General features: G+C 49.1%; 1 protein-coding gene across 2 annotated transcripts in view; it reads right to left on the bottom strand.

The window, feature by feature from the left end:
• Positions 1 to 20,823, bottom strand: part of MXD4 (MAX dimerization protein 4) — a 50,877-nt gene extending 30,054 nt beyond the window's left edge. Inside the window, exons 1-3 of one of the 2 annotated variants that reach the window (XM_074273161.1) lie at positions 20,666 to 20,823; positions 19,671 to 19,770; positions 7,273 to 7,302 (exon numbers count right to left, since the gene is read on the bottom strand). In XM_074273161.1, coding sequence (XP_074129262.1) covers positions 7,273 to 7,302; positions 19,671 to 19,770; positions 20,666 to 20,729 — 194 coding nt within the window. In that variant the 5' untranslated portion in view covers positions 20,730 to 20,823. The remainder of the gene's footprint in view (positions 1 to 7,272; positions 7,303 to 19,670; positions 19,771 to 20,665) is intronic. The other variant, XM_074273162.1, reaches the window with a different exon arrangement.
• Positions 20,824 to 21,317: the final 494 nt, after the last annotated feature.

Below are 21,317 nucleotides of genomic sequence, written 5' to 3'. Positions count from 1 at the left end.
GATTGCAAGTCAAATTCTGTCACTAACTTGCTGTGGTCTTCAAGCAAGTCACCTCCTTTCACTGTAGCTCAGGTTCCTTTGCAGGATGAGGGAGCTGGGGTAACAGCTTCCAAGTTCCCTTCCAAGTCTGACATTCTGTGTTCTAAGGTTATCTCCAGCCCCAATATCCAACAATCCAAGATCCCTTCCAGGTCCAACATTCTGTATTCTGAGGTAACTATGAAGTTCTATGTTCTAAGATTCCTTCAGTTCTGATATTCTGTGTTCTAAGGAGCCTCTGACTCTGACATTCTGTTCTAAGATCCCTCCAGTTCTGATTGTGTCTAAGTGTCTCTCTCACTGACATCCTGGGTTCTAAGCATCTCCAGCTCTGACACTCTGCAATAAGGTTCCTACAGGTCTGATTTTCTGTGTTCTAAGAAGCCTCTGGCTCTGATACGCTATGTTCTGAGGTTCCACCAGTTCTATTATTCTGTGTTCTAAGCATCTCCAGCTCTGATATTCTGGGTTCTAAGTGTCTAGCTCTGACATTCTGCCATAAGATCCTTCCAATTCTGATTTTCTGCAATCCAAGAAGCCTCTGGTTCTAATGTTGGGGCCTCTGCTCTATAATCCTTCCTAATTGTGACATTTTATACTCTGACTTGAGCACCCAATTACAGTCTGGTGGGAAGTGGCTGGGTGACGGCATGAAAAGACTCTCAGCTCACACACCTTAGTCCTCATTTTAAGTCCAGGGACTTTCGCTTATCGCCTGGCTAAACGGCCTTTTCTGGGTTCTGGTTTCTGCAGCTCTAAACTCTGCAAAAGCTGAGACTCTTGGCCCATGGGGAGGCAAGCCTTTGGAACAGCTCATTCCAAGAGGACAGAATCACAGTCTTGGAAGGGACTGCACAGATCCCCAACCTCAGTCTCCCGTCATAAGGACCCAGGAAGATAAACCTTACTTACTTGCCCATGCTGGGAGGTATGCACAGTCATGTAAAAATAACAAGATGTGTCTGAGCAGATACCTGAGAGGGATGGACAGCTAACTAAACAGAGGGAGGATGAGGAGGAAGAGGAGGGCAGAGTTATCCTGTCCTCTTCATGGATGTGAGGCTGGCTTTCATAGGGAAACCCTCCCCCTAAGCTCCTAGGCTAGGTCAGCACACACCAGCTGCTGCCAGAGTGAAACTGCCTGGGTGACTCACGCAGCTGTAAATGGGAGAGCTGAGAGCTAAAGGGACCTGACGCTCAGAGGAACCATGTCACCTGCCCAAGGTCACAGAAGTAGGAAGGAATCATGCCAGGACTCAAATCCAGGCAGTCTGCCTCCAGGACGAGCTCTGTCTCCAAGCACAGCTCGAGTGTCCCCTGCCCCTACTACCAGAGGCCTTTCCTCCTCTCCCAAGTATCAGCCAACTCCCCCGGGGATGACTTTGTACGTACTTCCTCTTTAAGGGAAGGGCCCAGTTTCCTTTTTGTCTTCCTGAGCTCAGTACCCAACACACAGTAGGCACTTAATATAAGGCTTGCTGAAACGAGCAGAATTTCTTAGTACATCAAGGCTTGGTGAGGCTTCGAGCTCCTGCAACACCCAAATGCTTTCCTTATCGTCACCCCCACCCCCAGGAGGCTCCAAGTGCTATAGAAGGCTGGGTGCATTCTAGAGGGTCTGCTATGAAAAGTGAATGCCCCCTGCCTTGGTTTGCACCTGAACCCTTCCTCTGGAAGTCTCCCCTACTCTTGGAGCCTGTAACGGGCTCTGCCCCTCTGCCCCCAGAACCTAGGCACTAATTGTCCAGGCCCATCCTCAAACCAAGTGGAGTTCTGCATCTGGGCTCCAATGCCAAGGTCATCCTCTCCCAGGATGTGCTTTGCCCCCACTCCAAAGCAGATGAGGACAGAGCTGGACCCACAGGAACAAAGCTCACCTGTTCTAAGGTTCAGATTCCTCCTTTTAAATGGGTCTGGAGTGCTTGCATGACCTACATCAGTGTTGTTTTGAGGAAAAGGCTTAGGTAACCTCAAGGTGCTATGGGAATGGACATTCTTATCAGAGTCCTGGCTAACTCCCATTATGAACTCTGAGCCCCTCTGGGGCTCATTTCCTGCCCTCTCAGCCTCCTGAGATAGCGTAAGGATCGGAGGAGACAGTGGATGGGAACTCTCCCTTAGGAAATGTGATCTTGGCAGAAATGCAAGGTCTGTGAGACATCAGCTACAGGGGGCAGGAACTCAGAGCCCTACAGGAATATCTGGCCACTCCCCAGGTGGCCCACTGTTCTGAACCTTCTGTCCCCAGCTCGGGCTCTCCTATACAAGGGCCTCTCTTGGGAGACTCCCCTTCCAGGAAACACAAACTGCAGAACTATGTGTTCTGGCCCCACCTAGGGCCTGAAATGACCAGGGAAGGCTAGGCAGACTGGCGGGCTGTCCCTGTGACTCCAGACATTTACTAAACACCTGTGAGGGAAGAATGGTATCTGCTTTAATGTATCCAGGTGAGGCTCCCAGGAAACTGGACCAGTATGCCTCCGAGAAGGAAAAACGTATGATGTACAGACCACAAGAGGTGGCTGGGGAAATGGGCACACTTTCTCCTATCAATTACCACCATCCCCATCATCATCATCATCATCATCATCATCATCATCATCATTTCACAGGATCCAGAGGTAAAAGAGATCCCAGAAATGATCTGCTCCAGAGGTTCTTAACCGGTAATTTGCTTATTCTGTCTCAATATAACTGGATCCCACTATAATCCTTTGCATTTTACCTTGCACAACATGGTTCTGTAAAAGGGTACTGGCTTGACCAGACTGTCAAAAGAGATCAAGAACTCCAATCTAATGCAAGCCCTTTATCTTACAGAGGAGGAAACTGAGACCCAAGGTCACTCAGCTAGTGAGCCACAGAGCTGGAATGGGAATCCAGTGATCTTTCCTCCATGAAACACTAACAAGAAGAACTTACCTTTCTGGAATGCTTTCTGTTTTCTCTGACAGTCCCTGTAGGAAGCAGTCTCAGATTTTCCTCTCATTTTATAAGAGGTCACTAGAGCTCAGAAGGGGGAGGAGGTCTGGCCAGGGTTCCTCAGTTAAGAAGGGACAGAGCCAGGATTCTAACTGAAAACTATGGTCCCAGCCCATCATTATCTTGCTATTACAGGATACAACCCGTACCTGCCTTATCCCAAGCAGGTTCCTGTTCGATCCCCTGGAGGCCCCTTCTCAATTAATTCTTATTTCACAGATTCTTAGAGCATCGTAGCTGGCAGTAGGGGGTGAAGCAAGCCCTCTGAGATCAGCCACAGAAGGGGAAATAAATAGGATTGTCACCATTTGAACTTGTGGAAATTGAGGATGGGATGATAGTCTTCCTGAGGTCACAGGACACGTCAGTGGCAAAGCAAAGTCTGCTGGCTCTTATGGTCTGAGTACTACTCACTGCTTCTCCTCTTCAAGGCAGCACAAAGAGGCAGGACACCTTTCATTTCTACATCCCAAGCCGTCTCCTTCCTCCCCACCCTTCAGGACTAAAAAAGTGCTACCCAGCAGAGGAGAATCTCACATTATGTAAATGTTTGATTTCTGGGCAAGTTATAAATAATTAAGTTTTCTGTAGCTTTTTTAAATGCATGAGAGGGATGCTCAATATCAAAAGCCAAATCATTTCCATTTTATATATTTGGTTTATTTTCCTATTCTGAGTTATGTGAGTTTCATTTGCTTCCTAGCAAGGGAATAAAAACAACAGAAGCATAGACGCTCTAAGCTGGAGGGCACCTCAGTGGTTGGCACCTATTCCTGCCTTACCTGGGCAGGATCCCTGCTACAACAGGTCTCTAGGCTCCACTTAGGTACCTCCATCAACAGGAAAGCCACACCTGGTTTACCAATGTGGCTCATTAGGGGGCAGCTCGGTAGTGCAGTGGATAGAATACTAGCACTGGAGTCAGGAAGAACCAAGTTCAAATCTAGCCTCACATATTTACTAGCTGTAGGACACTGGACAAATTACATAAATCCAATTGCCTACAAACAAATGAACACAAATATAGTCAAGTGGCTCATTCCACAGATAGCTAAAGATTATCGAGTTTTTCCCAATGCCCAGCTGAAATCCACCCCTTGGCAATCTCTCTCTTCTCATCCCCACCAAGAGCCTCTCTCTGGAGCGCATACACAGTGTCAGGATGTTGATGTATTGCTCTCTCATTTCCTATTTCCCGATTTTACTGGGCATTCTTCTTCTTTGTACAGAGCCTGTGTTTTCTGTTTGACACACATCAGAAAACCTGTATGGCAGGCCACTTTTGCTCCTAGTCGTACTAGCCAGATGGACCCTTCCAGCTCTAGTCCCTAGGCTTCTATGACTAGGATGAGATCCGTGATCTTACTGAGTTGGAAAGAGGGAATAAGGGAAGGGCACAAACAAGTACAACATCATAGAGAATATGGGAAGCCTAGAGAGCAAAGGTCAAGTCATTTCTCAATACAGTTGGGGGGAGGAGGAAAAGAGAAAAATCTCGGAACTGGAAGGAATCTCAGGGTAATCGGGATATTTCTTTTTCATGAGGAAAAAAAATGAAGAAAGAAGGAAGAGAGTCTGGACTCTGCAAGCTAGGGGCCAATTCCTGGCAAAATTCTAAAATCTATTACTTAAGAAAAGTATCTGGAAGTAATAGTGGTGACTTTAAAAAAGGGAGGGAGGAAGGTTGATAGGGCTCGTTGAACACAGACCCTGCCAGGAGGACTGGACTTCCCTTTTCTGCCAGCGTCAAGAAGATGGCAGATCAAAGGAATTCCACAGGTATGCTTTACTTCAACCTGAGCAGAGCTTTTGACAGAACTTGTGCCATCCTTTTGGAAGAAGGAGAAAAGTGGGCTGGTGGGTTTGGGCAGAGGTTCAATGACCCATCTCCCAAGCCATCACTGGTGATTCAATGTCAACCCCAAAGGAAGTTGCTAGCAACGTGCTCCTGAGACCTGTGACTGCTCTGCTGCTGCTTGATATCTTTATCAATGACATGGAAAAAAGCAGAGATGACGCAGAGCTCTAAAAATGGGCTACCCACAGTCAAGTGACAAAGTCGGGATTCAAAAAGGCCTGGCCGAGCTCATCAGTGTGAATCTAGGAACAAAGAGTGTATGTAAAATCTTACATGGGCTCAAGAAAATCAACCTCACAGGTGGGAGAAATATGGCTACCAAGCAAAGGATATGAGATTTTTAGCATATCTCAAGTACAATGCGATAAGCTAACACCATCTTAGACTAAAGAAAAACTCAGTGAAGAAGACAAGGGAAGTGGTCAATATACTCTCATTAATCCACATCCATCCTGTTCTGGATGCTAACCAACTGAATGGCAGTGATGTCTCTCAACCAGGTATCATGGCTGAGAATTAGGGTCCAGCTGACACCTTGGGAAAGCCATTTAACTTTTGAGCCTATTTTTTTCATCTGAAAATGCAGGTAATAGTCGTGCAACTTCATAGGGGTTGTTGGTAGGAAATCCCTTTGTAAACTTCTTAGAGATTCATGATTTTTCTCATGTGGGTCAAAGCATAAAGCTCTGTCTTCTCCTCTAAACATTAGCAGAGGCTTTCATGAACAAATGTTCAAATCTGTTTTGCATATATGTGCACCTGGTTAGTTCTTCATCAACACACAGTCTGGGGCTGTGGTATAATAGAAAGGGCATTGCCTTTAAAATCAGAGATATGGGTACCTTTCAGCCTTTGACCTTTGGCAAAAATCTGTAAGCCTCAGGTTCCCCATCTCTAAAATGAAGAGACTGAAATGAATGATCTTGAGATCCCATCCATTGCTAAACCCTGTGATCTGAGACAATAAAAGCACAATTTAGTGTTGGGAGTCAGGTGACTTTCCAGAGTTCAATTTCTAGCACTTGTACTTATTAGCTACATATAATAGGGGAAAGTTATTTAAATTCTCAGGGACTCAGTTTCCTCATCTGTTAAAGATGAATATGACAGAAAACTGAGTAATAATTATGGCCCCAGACCATGAACTTATCCAGTCACAGCTGTCTCTTAGAGTCCCAGTTTCCTTCAAAACTCAAGCCAAATCCTCCTTCCTATGGAAAGCATATTTCCTGATCCCTCCAGCTGAGGGCCTCCCTCCCAAAATTGCTTTTTTATATATTTATATATATATATATATATATATATATATATATATATGTGGAAGGCAGTGTGGTGTGGCACAGGACTGAATTCAGTGAGAACCAGAAAGACCTTTAGTCAGATCCCCATTTCTGACATTTACTGCCCCTGTATCCCTAGGCTAGTCCTTGAACCTCTCAGTGTGGCCAGGTAGCTTCCAGACCTTTAACTTGCAGAGGGGGGGGTCTCCTTTGGTTTAAGTTCCTCCTAAGATGGTTCTCTCTATGCTGAGAAACCACAAATGTGCTCAAATAAAAACAAATCCCCATCTTGGATAGATACATGATACCTCTCTTAAGAAGAATAAAAAACTCCTGAAGGCAAGAACTGTCATATTTCTATCTTTATACCTCCAGGTCTTAACACATGTCTGGCTCAAAGAAGATACTTAATAGATTTTTGATTAACTGCTTGAAGCCTTTCCAGTTTAGTAGAGACTTGGCAGGGCTGAAGTCCCACCGAGAGGGTCTCGGCAAGCCTAGAAACCCAGCCTCAGTTTGGCAAATTCATCTGTGGCCATGAAAAGTTTGGTTCACTCTTTGAGTTACTGTTGACTCTATGGCTCCAGCTCAGCCCAACCAAGTGGGCTCTACACACCTCTCTACACAGAAGTTCCTTCTCCCATATGAGGTCCCAAGAAATCCAGACTTCCCCTAGATAATCAATGAGGCAATCCCAGCAACCACTTCTTTAGTGAGATCCAAATGATCCCCCCACTGACAATTTTCTAGTGTAAGCAGTCCTTTTACCATCCACCCTTCCCCAAAAGCTTCTACTTCCCCACAAACATTTATACAGAAACATCCTGGGGAAAAGCAGCGGTAGCTGAGGGAGGGGTGGAAGATGGGAGAAAGGAGCTCTGCCTAGGCTCAGTGTAAGGAGAAAAATCAGAGGACAGACTTGTTTCAAGCCACATTAGCCCAGAGGCAGAAAGGAAGGAATTCAGATGGCTCAACTGAGCCAACTACAGGTCTCCTCTAACGTGACTTGGGAAAGATGAACAGACAGAAATCTGGGTATGCAAAGCCATTCTGTAGCATGACATAATAATATTAATAATAATAATAATAAAAAATAATCTTTGGGGCACTTACCTATGCTTTTCTAGCTCGTTGTGCGAAGACCTGTCCAGAGAAAAACAAGAAACAGAAGTAAGTCCCCCGATTCACAATGAATAATTGTGAACAAAACCAATCTGTGTCCCGGCTTGTCAGGGAGGCAGTCCTAGGCAGGCCCAGGGTGGCCCAGCTACCCTCCCCAGGGCCCCCCCACTCAAGAGCAATGGGAAGGGAGATGAGAAGGGGAGACGCCGGAAGCCAGTCTGAGGCCAGCTTTCAAACAGAGCTCAGCCTTGACGTTGGCAGGGAGGGTGTCTTGAAGGCATCTCAGAATCCCACAAGTGCCACGTAGTAGCAGAGAGGAGAGCAGGAGAGCTGGGCTCGCAACCCAGCTAGACACTCACTGGCTAGTGAGGGGACTTTGGATAAGTCCCTTCTGTCTGCTAAGACTCAGGTTTCTCAACTTTAAAATGGTGATAATGATACTTAAGACTCTTCTCCTTCACAAGACTGATGAGTCAAAAAAACACCAGACCCTGGGTTCAAATCACATCTTTGTCCCTTACTACCTGTGTGAGCCTCAGCACTGGGTCTTGGTTCTCCCATCGGTAAAACAATGGGATTAGACCATTTGGTTTCCAAGGGCCCCCCCACTCTGGGCCTACAAGCCCATGAACATATATGCCTTTGTGGAGGGCAGGGTCCGATTTATTGGGAACATTTATATCCCAGTGCCTCACATAGATCTTGGCACAGAAGAGACACTTATTCGACTGCTTGCTGTTGTCTGAAAATCTCAAAGTGCTGTGGCAATAGGACTATTAATATTAAAAGATTATAACATATGCAACTATAATTGAATTATACTATTAACATTTAATAATCCCTTATTGCTTACTCCTTGTGGGAACTTTGAGCAATCACTTTGCCTCTAGGTCTCAGTTCCTCACCTATAAAACAGCCTGCCTGCCTCTCCGGGCCTTGTGTGGCTCTAAACCCAATACTAAGTAGGGGCCAGTGACCCCAGTCTGGATGCCCTCTGCCCTGACACGGGAGGAGGACAATCTGGAGGTCCCCTCAAGCTGGCCCATGCAGCGGTAAGGTTCACGAATCCCTAAGGCCACTTTGCTCCAGGGCTTCACCTTCATGACTAACCCCTGCTCTGTACCAGAGCACCTTTCCCAACACTGTTTCATATTTCTGACGCTTCTCTCTCTCTCACAGTTTTGACAATAACAAGATTTCTGTTTGCATCTGTCTAATCCTCCAAGTAAACTGAAACTCCCTGAGAATAAGAACAGCAGTCCTGATACTGTACTGTGCATACAACAGGTGCATATTCAATGCTTGTTGCTCCTTCCTACCCAAACGCAAACTCTTGGGCCTGCTCCATGGTCTTATACGATGTGGCTGTCACCTTTCTCTCCATCCTAAAAGCTCCCTACCACACACCCTCCCACCCCCATCCGCAAGGTGTCTCCTCTTGCCCTACATCCAGTGCTTCTTTCACCATTCTCCCTCCTGAAATGCCCATTCTTCTCCTTGCCTCTGAGGTTGCCCTGGCCTTCAGGGCTCAGCTCAGTCCTGTTTCCTTTAGGAAGCCTTCCTAGAGAGGTATTTCTCCCTTTTTTTCGGTTTCCTGTGGCTCTAAAGTGTTAACTCAGGGCTGTGTGTGCAAGAGAAACTTTGTCTTTCAGGCGTACAACTCCCAAAGGGAGCCAGCTGTGTCCTCTTCTCCCTTCCTTTCCTCCCAAGGTCTAAGGAAGGCCTGAGCAAATAGCAGAGGAGGTGACTATTAGGAATAGTAGCCACAGCTGGATCTTCAAATGGGGCTTTCCCACCCTTTCTTTATCTGATCTTCACTAAAATTCTCTGTAGCTGGCAAGAATTTAGAAACAAAGAAACAGAGGCTAGAGGAGGTTATGGACCAAGCAGCACCGGCCAGCTTGCCAAAATAATGGCAGCCTCCTGACTCACAATTCATGCTCCTGTTCCCTCCCTCTATCAGAATGACCATGTTCTGGTCTCCTACACAGACTGTGACTGCTTCCTTCCCATTCTCTTCCAAACACACACTCTTCAAGGATTTTCCATCCCACAACTGTGGACTATCAGATGTGGGAGAAACCTTGAAGGCCTTCCAGTTCCATCACCCTCTATCACAGGGCCAACAGTGCCTGCTTTCAACACCCCCAAGACCAGAATTTTTGGCCGCTGACCACACTCATTTCTCATACTCTGTTCACATTCCCTCCTTCCTTTTTAGACATGGACCTAGAAAAAAGAAGGAAAAAACCCGACCATCTCAGACTATCCAAAAGGCAGTCCCTTGCAAAGACTAACAGCTAGCTCTCAAGTCATATATCAACTTCAACAAAACATGATCAGCCAAGTTTGTTAGGCCTTTCTCTCTTCATTCAAGAGGTACACCGGCACATAGGTGGCACAAAGGATACACCTGACCTCAATTAGACCCGAGTTAAAATTCAGCCCCACTCACTTATTTTGGGCAAGTCGTTTCACTGTCACCTGCCTCGGTTTCCTCTACTGTGAAATGGGCACAATAATAGCACCTACCTGCCAGGATCTCCTCATGAGGATCAAGAGAAATATTCATAAAGCACTTTGCAGACCTCTGAATGCTATATAAATGCTAACTATTCTTTCTTTTTAAAAAAATATTTAAAAAAAATTTTTGGCACAAAGGATGGCTCACTGGATAGGAAGAGATGTATTTGTAAATAAAAGGGATGTGAAAATAAAAAATATCAACAAAATGTTTTTAAAGATCTGAGGGTAGGAAAGAATATAGTCTACTTCGTGTGGGACGTGCCTTATCTTATTTGGCAACCTCTGCTACTAACTGACCAATGAGCATTTATTGCACCTGTGTCTGGTGACTTGCTTTAAGCCTCAGGAATTAGAGAGATGCAAGAAGGCAGAAACCTGGGTCTGAGTCCCATCTCTGCTGCCCACTGACCACAAAAATTCCTTTTCCCTCAATTTTGTCATCTGTCAATGGGGGCAAAAATAATTTTTACTCCCTATCTCACAAGGTTGTTGTGCAGAAAGTGTAAACTGAATAATCAATAAATTATCATCTTTATTATTGTTAAAACAACTTCTAAAAGTCCTGTAGAAATAGGAAGTGTCAAACTTCATGGTTTGATAGAAGAGAAAAGCCAAGGTATCAAAACAGTATAGAATTAGCAATCCACACAGAAAACATTCTGAGAGCAAGAGTGAGACCTCCATGGGCTGATGGGGTCAGGAAAGGCTTCCTGGAGGAGGTGAAGCTTGAGCTGGGCCCTGAAGGTTAGGGAAAATTTCAGTGGGTCAACAGCAAGTGAGAGGAGCATTGTGGAAAAATTGTACCTATTTTACTCTGACTTTACTGCCTTCACAAAGCACAAAGTATCTGTTCAGTTAGCCTTTCTGGGGGTCTAGACTGGCAACTGAACTAAAACAATCTCATTCTAAAATGATGGACTCTGACTGCTTCCCCTGCACATGAGCTGGGCCCCAGCCAACCCCAAACATGTCCCAGACAGTTGTTTCTTTTCATTGAAGAAGTATACCAGAAAAGGAGATAGTATTACTTAAGGAACGTGAGAGCTGCCAAGGACCACTGAGCACATCTGGTCCTGGCATGACCTTGGGAACAAGGGTAGGAATCATCACCCTCACTGTACATAGGAGGGAAAACTAAGGTCCCCACTCCCCAGGAGGACTTAACATCCCAACGGGCACACAACTGCCAGGCGGCAGAACAGGGATTTGAGCCTGGGTGCCTGGACTCCTAATCTGCTGCCCTTCTATCAAGACCATGCCTGATCCGCCAGAGATGCTTTGACAGATCCCCATCCAGCCCTTCTACTGTGGGGCTCTCCACATGAAGAGCCAAAAGCAAGTGGTGATACAAAGAGTTAGGCTTGGGAGCGGGAGGTTTGTTGGACTTGGGAGTGGGGAGACTTCCCTTAGTCTGGGTCCCAGTGTCCTTGGCCACAAAGTCAGGAGTTGGCCCAGATGATCTCCAAGGGCCCTTCCCATTGTGACATTCTGGAGTCAGCCAGATGGCTCAGGGGACAGAGCACCAGACCTGGAGCTCAAGCCCTGGAGCCTGAGACCTTTCCTCGCTATTTAACCACTGAGGCACTGAAACCTGTTTGCTTCAGTTTCCTCATCTATAAAATAGGGATCATAGCACCTACCTCTCAGGGTGGTTGTAAGGGTCAAATGAGGTGACACTTGGCTCAGAACAGAGTCTGGCATATTGGAGGAACTATATGGTTTCTATAATAATAATAATAATAATAATAATAATAATAAGTAAAATAACATAATAGGAATATAATAATTATTCCAACTTATTATTATTGATGCTGGGGTTATGAAGAAGAATCCCTTTCAGGCCAGTCCTGCCACATGGCTCCCTGCCCATTGCTGTGTCTGGTCCCTGCCTGTACGAGGGCACCCGCCTGCTCACTGGGGAGAATAGCCCCCTGGCGTCCTGCTCTTTTCAGCAGGCTGCACAGGTTGAGCAGCATCCAACAGGGGCCGTCCTCCTCCGGACTCTCTCTCCTCCCCTTGGCTTAGAAAACAGAAACAAAGGAGGGGGAGGGGGTTTATAGTTATCATGACGTGGGCCCGGAAATAGAACTGACCACTACAGTTATCTCCCAGCTGCAGGGAGCCCTCTTTACCAGAACTCTTTCAATTCCCATTCCTTGAGAAATGACTTGCCTAGATTCCTTGCTACCTTACCTACCTCTCTTCCCCGATGTGAGCAAACAGCCACAACTCAGATTTCTAGAGCGCATAAAGTTGCCATCAATAGTACACTCTCCATTTTACAGATGGGGAAACTGAGGCTCAGTGGTTTGGAGGAATTACCAGGAAGGCACTGTGAAACAATGGGGAAAGTGATGGATTTGGAGTGTCAGGGCCCTAGGTTCAAATACCTTGGTTTTACACTTAATTCCCATGTGAGTTTAGGAAAAATATTATCCAATCCCTTTGCCTCATTTTCCTATTCTGGAAAATCTCATTCTCAATCTAAGCTCCTCTGAGCTACTCAGAACTTGGATGGGAACCCCCATGTCCCCTGGTTCCAAATCTAAGACCCTCCCCACTCTGTACCATGCTGCTTCTGGATGGACATCACCATAAATTTTCAGGGCTCACAAAACTGCAGCTACCAAACACTCAGACATCCACTACAGTTCCTCTGAGAAATCATGGCATTGTGGGAAAAAGTTGGGGGAAAGCTATATGGCAGGCAGAGAGTCCTAGATTCAAATCCCAGCTCCAAATGAATACTTTGATTTTGAATAAGTCACTTCCCCTCCCTCTGCCTCAGTTTTCCCTTTTGCAAAATAAAAGGGTTGGCTGAGGTGGCCTTCAAGAACTCCTTCAGTTCCAATTGTTCTATGTTCTAAGGTCTTAGTCAGTCTCTCTGAAATAATCAATAGTGCTCCCTGTTCCCATTTCCTGAGTGCCTCTCTCCTCTGCCAATGGAGGCTCACACTGATCCCAGGCACATGGTTTTTAGGTCAGGCAAGTTCTAGGCCAAAACCCTCATTGTTTAAGTGGGGAGACTGAGGTCCAGTCTGGAAAAGTAGCAAATCTGTGTGACTCAAACCCAAGGCCCCGGCTTCCCGGCACTTCTGACTATCCCTTGGTCCTTCCAAAGCTCAGTAATAGGGACATATGCACCCAGGGAATGAGGAAAACAAAAAGTTTTCATATAGATATAGTATAAGCAATAACTAATATGCAAAGGTCTCTAAGGTTTCTTCCGGTCTGTGAATCTTAGCATTTGAAAAGGTACTGGGCATTGAACAGGATTTTCAATCAACATGCAGGAAAATCCCTCGGCCCAAGCTCAGGTAGGGCCTTATCCAAGACCACAGTAAGTCTGTGAGAGAACCAGACTCTCCTCGGCTCTCCTGACTGTCCGCCCAAGCTTCTCACTTCTCCAGCCTCAGTTTATCTGGCCCTGAGGTACTCAGCCAGCCCACCCTCAGGGTTTTCCTCTTTGGCCTCTGTGGTTGTTCAGTTGTTTCAATAGTAGCCGACTCCTTACGACCCGGTTAGGGTTTTCTTGGCAAAGACACTGGAGGGATGAGCCCTTTCCTTCTCCAGGAGGAAACTGAGGCAAGTGGGTTTAAATGACTTGGGGGGGCTCACAAAACTCAGCAGCATTGGGAGGCCACATTGTTACCCAGGTCTTCGCCACATTGTTACCTAGGTCTTCCTAACTCTAGCCTGGCACTGTACCCGGGACGCCACCTAGCTGCCAGTCTTTAATCTGCCCTGTTTAAGTAATCCTCATATACAGCTAGGATAAGACAGGAATTATAAGCTGGGCTCCAGACCCTGGGATCTGTCCACCCTTCTTCTGTTTCATTCCTGTTTTACTGTTCTTTAAATGTTTTTAAATTGTGCCTTAAACCCCCCCCCCCCAACAATGATCCAGTCATTTCCCCATACAGACCAGTCCCCACCCTCTTAACCCATTCTGGAAACAAAGCAAAAGTGAAAACAAAATTGAAATGCATTCTGTGTTTGAGGGGGTAATTTTCTGCATTCAGACATCTCCCCGCAACTCTCCTGAGGGGACCACGGTCTGAATGCCTCCCCTTTCCTGACCCATGCCTGGTTACTACCCACTAGCTGCTCCAGTTTACACGCTGTTATGGCTGCCCCTTCTCCCTCCACACCAGGTCCTGCAGTAACCTGGCAGCCTGCCCGAACCAGGGGAAATGCCCACTCTTGAGTAACCTGGAATAACCACAAGGCTTTCACCATCTTATTTCCAGGAGTCATCGCACTGGCTGCGTATTTCCTGTCTCATCATGGCCTAACTCCTCAGTCTGACTATCGGAGGCTCTGGTCGGTCAGGGCCCATGGAACTCCCCTGCTTCATCAGGATTGACCTCCTTACCATCCCAGTGCTCTCCCCACACAGGATCACAGACGGAGCTGCAACCCCTTCCTTTGTGGGTGAAGCAACTGGGCCCAAGGAGGGAAGTGACTGGATCATGGTTGTGCAGGAGCAGAATTCGAAGCCAGGCCTGCTTGGCACTCTCTCCACCACCCCATCCACGATTTGAGGTTCCCAGAGTTGGAAGGACCTCATATACCCTCTGATCTAACCATTTCATTTTACAGAGGTCAAACACAACAACATGAATGGTCCAAGATCCTACAGTGGCCTAGGACAGAACAGGGTTCTTTACATCCCAGGCCCATATTCCTCCAACTACTTTACTAGCCCAATTCTACCTTCTCTGACAATCCAGATCCTACCCTCAGTTCTCCTCTAACAGCCTCCTAACTGGCTGCCTCTCTTCAGTCTTCCTCCCTCTCTAAATCACCTTGCACATACTCAGAAGAGAAAGCTTCTTAATATGGCCATGGCCCTCCTACCTGCCTGTCCTGCCTTCTCCTTCCAGTGTTCTTTGTTCCAACTAAAATGACCAGTTGTCTGGCAAAAAAAAAAAAAAAAAAAAAAAAGCTGCTGTCTTCCACTGTATCCAGGCCAGTCTCCAGTAATCCTGATCTCTATCTGGTCACTGGACCCAGAAAGCTCTGGAGAGAAAGTGAGGCAGGTGATCTTGCATAGCCCTCCCTCCCTCAAATCCAATTCACTTGCAGGTCACGGCATCACCTCCTTGAAGTCATGGTCCTCTTCAAAAATGAAGGGCAAACAACAATCACTCTCCAGTCTGTCTTTTCTTACCTCTATGGATGGGGGGACATTGTCAATCTAACCCATTTCCAGATCTTGGTTCCTTGAGAATTCCCTTTCTCCACCTTGTTCATGAAATCTTCCCTGGCACCAGCAGCAGCAATAGCTAACACTTATATAGCATTTACTATGTGCCAGGCGCTATGTTAAGCATTGCACATATCTCATTTGGTTCTCATAACACCCTTGAGAGACAGGTGCTATTATTATCCCCATTATACAGAGGAGAAAACTGAGGCAAGGTAAACTGACCTGCACAGGATTATGTAGCTAGTGAGTACCTGAGGCTGTATTTGAAGTATTCTAAGGCAGGCAGAGTGCTCTATCCACTTTGACATCAGAATGAAAATTATGTCACCTTCAAACTTCTCAAGGTTCCTCTCACTTGGGCTTCTCTCTCTGCCCGTGACCAAAGGGCATCATCTCTCAGTTTCACCTCAATCCTAAGTCTCTGCCTCCTCCCCTCCAGATTGCAAGCTCTCTGAGGGCCCACGTGAAGTTAAGCGGATCTTCTGGGATCCTACCACTGAACCTTGCTCATACTGGTAACTGGGTAATAATGTTCAAGCGAGGCACCTTCAACGCCCGGCTTACACCCCACCCTTCTCCAGGAGGCCTTTTCTGACCAGACCAGCCGCCCAAGCCAACTTTCACTGCTCTTCCTTCTCTGAGCTTCCCAGACACTTGCAGAGATTTAGGACTAGATTGAGCTCTAATTATTTTACTGGTAACAGATCCTGTCTCTCAAGCTTCGAGGAAACTGATGAGGGTAGAAAGCAGATCTCTCTCCCCTGCCTAACTTCCCCATCCCCTGAGCAGAGGCAAGCTGACTCCTGGGGAACAAGGCCAAGTTTGAGGAGAGTCCCTCATTCCCAAAGGCCATGAATCATCTTGCCTCTGGGTCTGTCAGCACAAGAGCCTGGAAGACCCCAGACCTGGCACTACAAGGAAGCCAGCATGGCTATAATGGCACCTATTCCCTGCCACTACAGCTTAGGAGCAGAGCTAGGAAACAGGTCAGAGGGGTGGGCGACCAGCGGAACTGAGAGATATCTTAGACACGGAGTCAAAAGCCTTAGCCTTGGTTCCTGCCTCAGACTGAACTGGGTGAGAGAAAGCAAAACCATTTCATTAAGCCTCAGTTTCCTCATCTGTAAAATGGGGATGATACTTGTCACTACTTCTTCTATAGGTAAGCCGAGAAAAAAGCACTAATAAGCCCACCTTAAAGTAGCATGTTAAGATTCCTTCTTGGTCACATGTTTACCATTTGTTGTTGTTTTCCAAACTTTGCTTTTGTGAAAGAGAAAGATGAATCCCAGAGATGAAAGGGCTTGGCCCTGCACAAAGTGGACAGCAAGACCCCATCTATGCCTTTAACTTCACCCCAAGAGCTAGAAGACCTTCAGGGCACAGAATGGCAAAATAGGAAGGAATCTCAGAAACTATGGAGTCTAGCCCAATCATCATGTAGACAAAGGGCCCCCAAGATGTGAAATGACAATAAGGAGCAGAAGCAGGCTAGTGCTCTGGGGCTCCTAACTCTCCCACAGCAACGGGGAGATCACCTGGCCCTCCAGCCTCATTTTGTCCATCAGGTCTTTGCAGGTTTCTCTCCCAGGCACAAAGTGTTCATGTACTGATGAAGATCTAAATATGAATCATTTGTGGCTTTTAGCATGTGGGAACCCCGGTCCCCAGGGAGCCGCAGCCACCGCAAAGACCCACTGAGCTTGGGGGAGACGCCAAGAAAACTCATAGAATCCAAACAGTGTGCAGTTGTTTGTTTTTGTTATTTTTTTTAAATCATCTGACCACACGAGAGAAGCATGAGACGGAAAAGCTGAGATTGGCAAAAAATCTGGAGATCTTGTAGGAAGAAGTCCTGCCTGTGGTGGATGTCACCATTCTAGCCAGCCAGTAAAGCTTTAAAATCTGCGGCAGATCCACTACCTCCATTTAGCTGCTGGGCACAAACACACCCAACTCCTGTAAAGCACCAGGGGAAGAGAAAGCTAAAAATGCACCAGATGGGCCAGTGGGCCAGCCCTGCCAACACGGACTGCCTGTGCACATGTGCATACTCATGCATGTGCGCACAGGCGCACACAGTCTTGAGAACAAAATCATATCATTGCCTTGCTTGCAGGCCCAAATGACCAATGAGTAACCAGACCCTAGCTTCTAAACAAAAGCCAGGCTGCTCTGAGGGACTTGCTTATATGTTGACAAATAACAATATCAACAATTATAGCAGCTGGCATTTAAAGAGCCTTATATGGCTTACCAAGTTTTCCTCAGACTAATATTTTTTCCTTGAAGCAACCCAGAGAGGCAGGTAATACAGGTTATCACTATTACCATCTTAGAGACAAAGAGCCAAAGCACCGAATCAAATGACTTATCCAAGATCACAGAGCTAATAAGGACTTGAATTCCAAATCTAGTTTTCTTTCCATGTTACCACAGCTGCCTCCCATTAGAAATTATTCCCCCACCCTCCCAGAGTGTTTCCAAAAAGGCAGGCACAGGAAATCCTTCCCCTTCTTCTTCTGTTTTGTGAGAGCCCCTAGAGCCCCCATTTCCCACTCCCACCCTCAGCACTTCCTCCTGCTCTCTGAGTCCTTGGAACACACTGGTTTCAGATAGGTTCAAAGAGTTGGGGGTTAGAATTAGAGATCTAGTTCTCACCTCTTGTACAGATCAGGAAACTGAGGTCTACAGAAGGGGAAGTCCAAGGCCACACTGCTAGTTAAGAACAGGGCCAGGACTAGCTCCTAGATAAGTAGTCCATCACCATATAACACTGTCTCCTCTTGGGTTTTGGTAAACTCTAAGGCTGGCACTCAAAGCCTACCAGGGCTTTTTCTGGGGTCTCGCCTTTCCCTCCCTCTCTGTATTATTCCCCACTCCCTTGTCCCCCCACCCCCAGCAGCTGGAGCTATCCTTCCCAAGGTTATCTCTTTCTCTACTTTAAAAAAAAATACACATACAATTATTTGTGCTCAGATTACCACCCCGTTAGACTGCAAGCTCTTTGGAGGCAGGGACCACTTTGCTTTGTCTTTTGGGGCCCAAGTGGACCGAGCCCAAACACCCCCCCCAGGCCCTGAATTAACACCCAGCTGGCTGATCCTAATGGCTGGGCCTTGCTGTTCCTTTGGGTCACACAGTTCTACAAGAAGAAAGTTGGATGGCAGGGGGCTAGGGAGCGCCTGGAGGAGGGGGAAGGAGGAGGGGGTCCTCAAGTCCCTGGGCTAGAGAAGATTCTCTGTCAGAAGGAGCACACAAGTGCTCTCCCCTGCCCTTCTCTGGAAAGGAGAGCATCGGGCCGCCGGGAGGGACGGCAGGGGAAAGTGCAGGGCTTGAGCACGCTCAGTCCGAGGCCCGCTATTTGGCAACCGTAGGTGGTGGAGGAGAAAGGACCCGGAGGAGTTACCACGTAACAAGGCGCGGCCCCTTTAAGAGAATCTTCGGCACGTACACAGCGCTCTCTGGGCACGGTCTGCTTAGGCAAACAAAGCTAAGGCCCGGGGAGCCTCAGCCAGTGCCGAGCTGCTCCCGTCCCGGAGCTCGGCCGGCCCTGACGGGCTGGGGGGGGGGGGGGGGCGCAGTTCGCACCCTCACTCAGCAGGAGCCCTTTCCAATTAAAATCAAGGGTGGGGGTGGGGGCTGCCACAGACTGGAACTCTCAGAAACCCCTGTCCAGATGTGAGCTGCCCCCCTCATAGGCACACAGCAAGCCCGGAGGGGGGGGGCCGGGGCTTGGGAGTCCCGAGGAGACGGCAGCTTCTCCGTCCCAGCACATGTCACTAACTTGCGGGATCTGGGCCAAGTCCCTGCCCCCTCTCTGAGACTCAGTTTCCCTCTCCTTGAAGGGGGTGGGGGCGGGGACCGAACTCGTGGCTGGAGCCCTTTCAGAGGCTGCCCAAGTTCCACTGGAGCATCTGCTATTTTGGGGAAGTCGGTCAGTCCTCAGCACGTACATTGGGCGCTTCCTACGTGCCAGGCGCTGTACTGGGAGTACAAAGAAAGGTAGAAAGAGCATTTCTTTTCCAGACCCTCGGGAGGAGGGGAGGGAGTTACAAGTGTGTGCGAGAGGCTGTTTTTTAAAGTCCCCGAGGTGGAAAGTCTTGGGGGTTGGGCTTCCACATGACTCCTTCCTGCCTCAAAAACAAAACTAAGAAGTTTGGGGGGAGAAGTGTCCCAGGCACCAAGCCCGAGCCCCTGCCCGACCATCAGCTAGGAAGGGTGGGGTGGGTGACATCCGTCCCCGGACTGACGGACGCTGCTGCTGGGGCAGGGGGTGTAGAACTGGGGGGGGGGGGCGAGCCAGGCTGCCGAGGCTGCTGCTGGGTTATCGAGCCGGGCAGAGCCACAGCAGAGAGAGGCTGTACGCGTGGCAGTGTTTATGTGCGAGATCAAAACAGAGCCGAGCCCAGCCCAGCCCAGGCCAGGGGGAAAATGGCGACGGGATCTGGGGCTGGGGCCAGGTCCCCGAGAGGGGTAGGCAGGGGCTGAGGGAGGGGGAGGGGGTGGGAGGAAGGGTGCAGTCTCTCCGACTCCCCACTTCCAGCCAGGCCGGTCCCGGCCGCGGCGCTCCGAGCACCCGGAGCGGCGTGGGGGAGGGGGGAAGGAGCCGGGGCTACACGGCTGGGCGGAGAGGCTCGCAGATTTTTACCTGTTATTCTGAGATTTCCTGGCCAAGGCGGCCGTCTTTGTTTTTTTCCTGGAATACTCGCTGTCGAAGGGCAGCACGGACGCGTAGCCGTGTTCGGCTTCTGGGGACAAAGTCACAAGCGTTAGGGGCCGGGGTGGCGCGGGGGGCGCTGGGGCGCGGCTCCCCACCCCACCCTTCCCGTCCCGGACTCTTCCCTAGCCCGGGGCCCGGCTGAGCGGCCGGATCGGCGGCTGCGCCCAGATTTCTAAAAACCAGACCCTCCACAGCATTTCTCTCCCCACCCTCCCCTCCCAGAACCGGAGATTCTCCCGGGCCGCGGGGCCTTTTGCAGATGCGGGGGGGCGAGTAAGCGCGTCCCCAGGCTCCCGAGCACGGCCTCTCGTGGGGCAGGGGAAGCGGCCGCGGAGAGCACGAACTCAGCTCGGACGGGGCCGGCCCGGCCCTGGTGGGGGAGGGGGGCAGGCAGGAGGCAATGAACACGCTCTCAACAGTAACAGCCAGACGCCGTAATAGACAAGGGAAGTCAATGCCACGGCCACAGTCACCGAGCGCCCCTCCCTCCTCCTCCCAGCGCCGGGCAGCTAGAGAGACCGGAGGCAGAGAGGAAGCCCAGAGAAAGCCCCGGGGAGAGACACACCGAGACGGGACCCGGGGACCCGGGCGGGGAGGCTGTTTTTTCCAGAGAGGCTGCCTCTCTCGGGCCGAGGCACTTCCACATTCTAGAAGCTCCAGCTTTCCTTTCGGTTGCTTTTTTGGTTTGTTTGGTGGGTTGGTTTTGCAACAAAGTATCTTCCCCGCCTCCCCCGAACCCCTCAACCTCAGGTGGGGTCTGTGCGCCTCGGAGCCAGCGGGAAACCGGAGGGAGCCGGGGCTCCGGGCGGGAGGGGGGGCGGGGGGAGAAAGGGCGTCCCGGGGGGGAGCAGCGTACAACAAAGAGAGAGGGGAGCGGAAAGGAAAGGAGGGGGGCTCTAGAAAAGAGTCAGCTCTGGGAATACCTCGGTCTCTTCTCTCCAAGTACTCGGCTGCTTCCAGGAGGAGTAACAGAGAGTTCCACTCCATACTTTTGGTGCTCTGTCACTCACACCAGTCCCCCCCCCACCCACCCCCCCCAGAGAAACCAGACGGCAAACACCCAGCCCCCCCCACCCTGGCTCTGGCTCCTCTCCCTGCCTATAGAGCAGACCCCCGAGCGCCCAACTGCACCGAGTTCACACACTCCAGCCTACTTCCAAGTCGCCTATACACCACCCTCTCGCTCCAGCCCTCAAATTGACACATAAGACCGATGGGCGGCTCGAGCAACCAATAGGAATCAGCCGTTTGGGATTGGGGGCGGGAACTAGGGGTGAGCGGGACCAATGGAAGCGGGCCGAACCCCCTAAGCTTGGGGAAGAGAATGTTGACAGATCTGAATCTCTCTTCCGATAGGCCGGCCGCGATAGTAACAATTTAGAAGCCGAAGCTTAGCAACAGCACGTGGTGGCCCAGCCCCCGCGCTCTCTGAGTGGCCGTCGGGGTGCATGTTAAGTAGGTGCTGGGCGATGATTGGTCTTGAGGAGGCTATGTAAAGTAGCGGAGAGCGGACCAATGGCTGGGCAGGAGGTAGGCTGGCCAATGAGCTGGGCGGAGCGGGCTGCGTTGCCGAGA

This window comes from Sminthopsis crassicaudata, chromosome 6 (genome assembly GCF_048593235.1).
Source record: "Sminthopsis crassicaudata isolate SCR6 chromosome 6, ASM4859323v1, whole genome shotgun sequence".
Classification (NCBI taxonomy): Eukaryota; Metazoa; Chordata; class Mammalia; order Dasyuromorphia; family Dasyuridae; genus Sminthopsis; species Sminthopsis crassicaudata.
The sequence above is the reverse complement of the archived record's forward strand: the minus strand, read 5'-3'. Positions and strand labels throughout refer to the sequence as shown.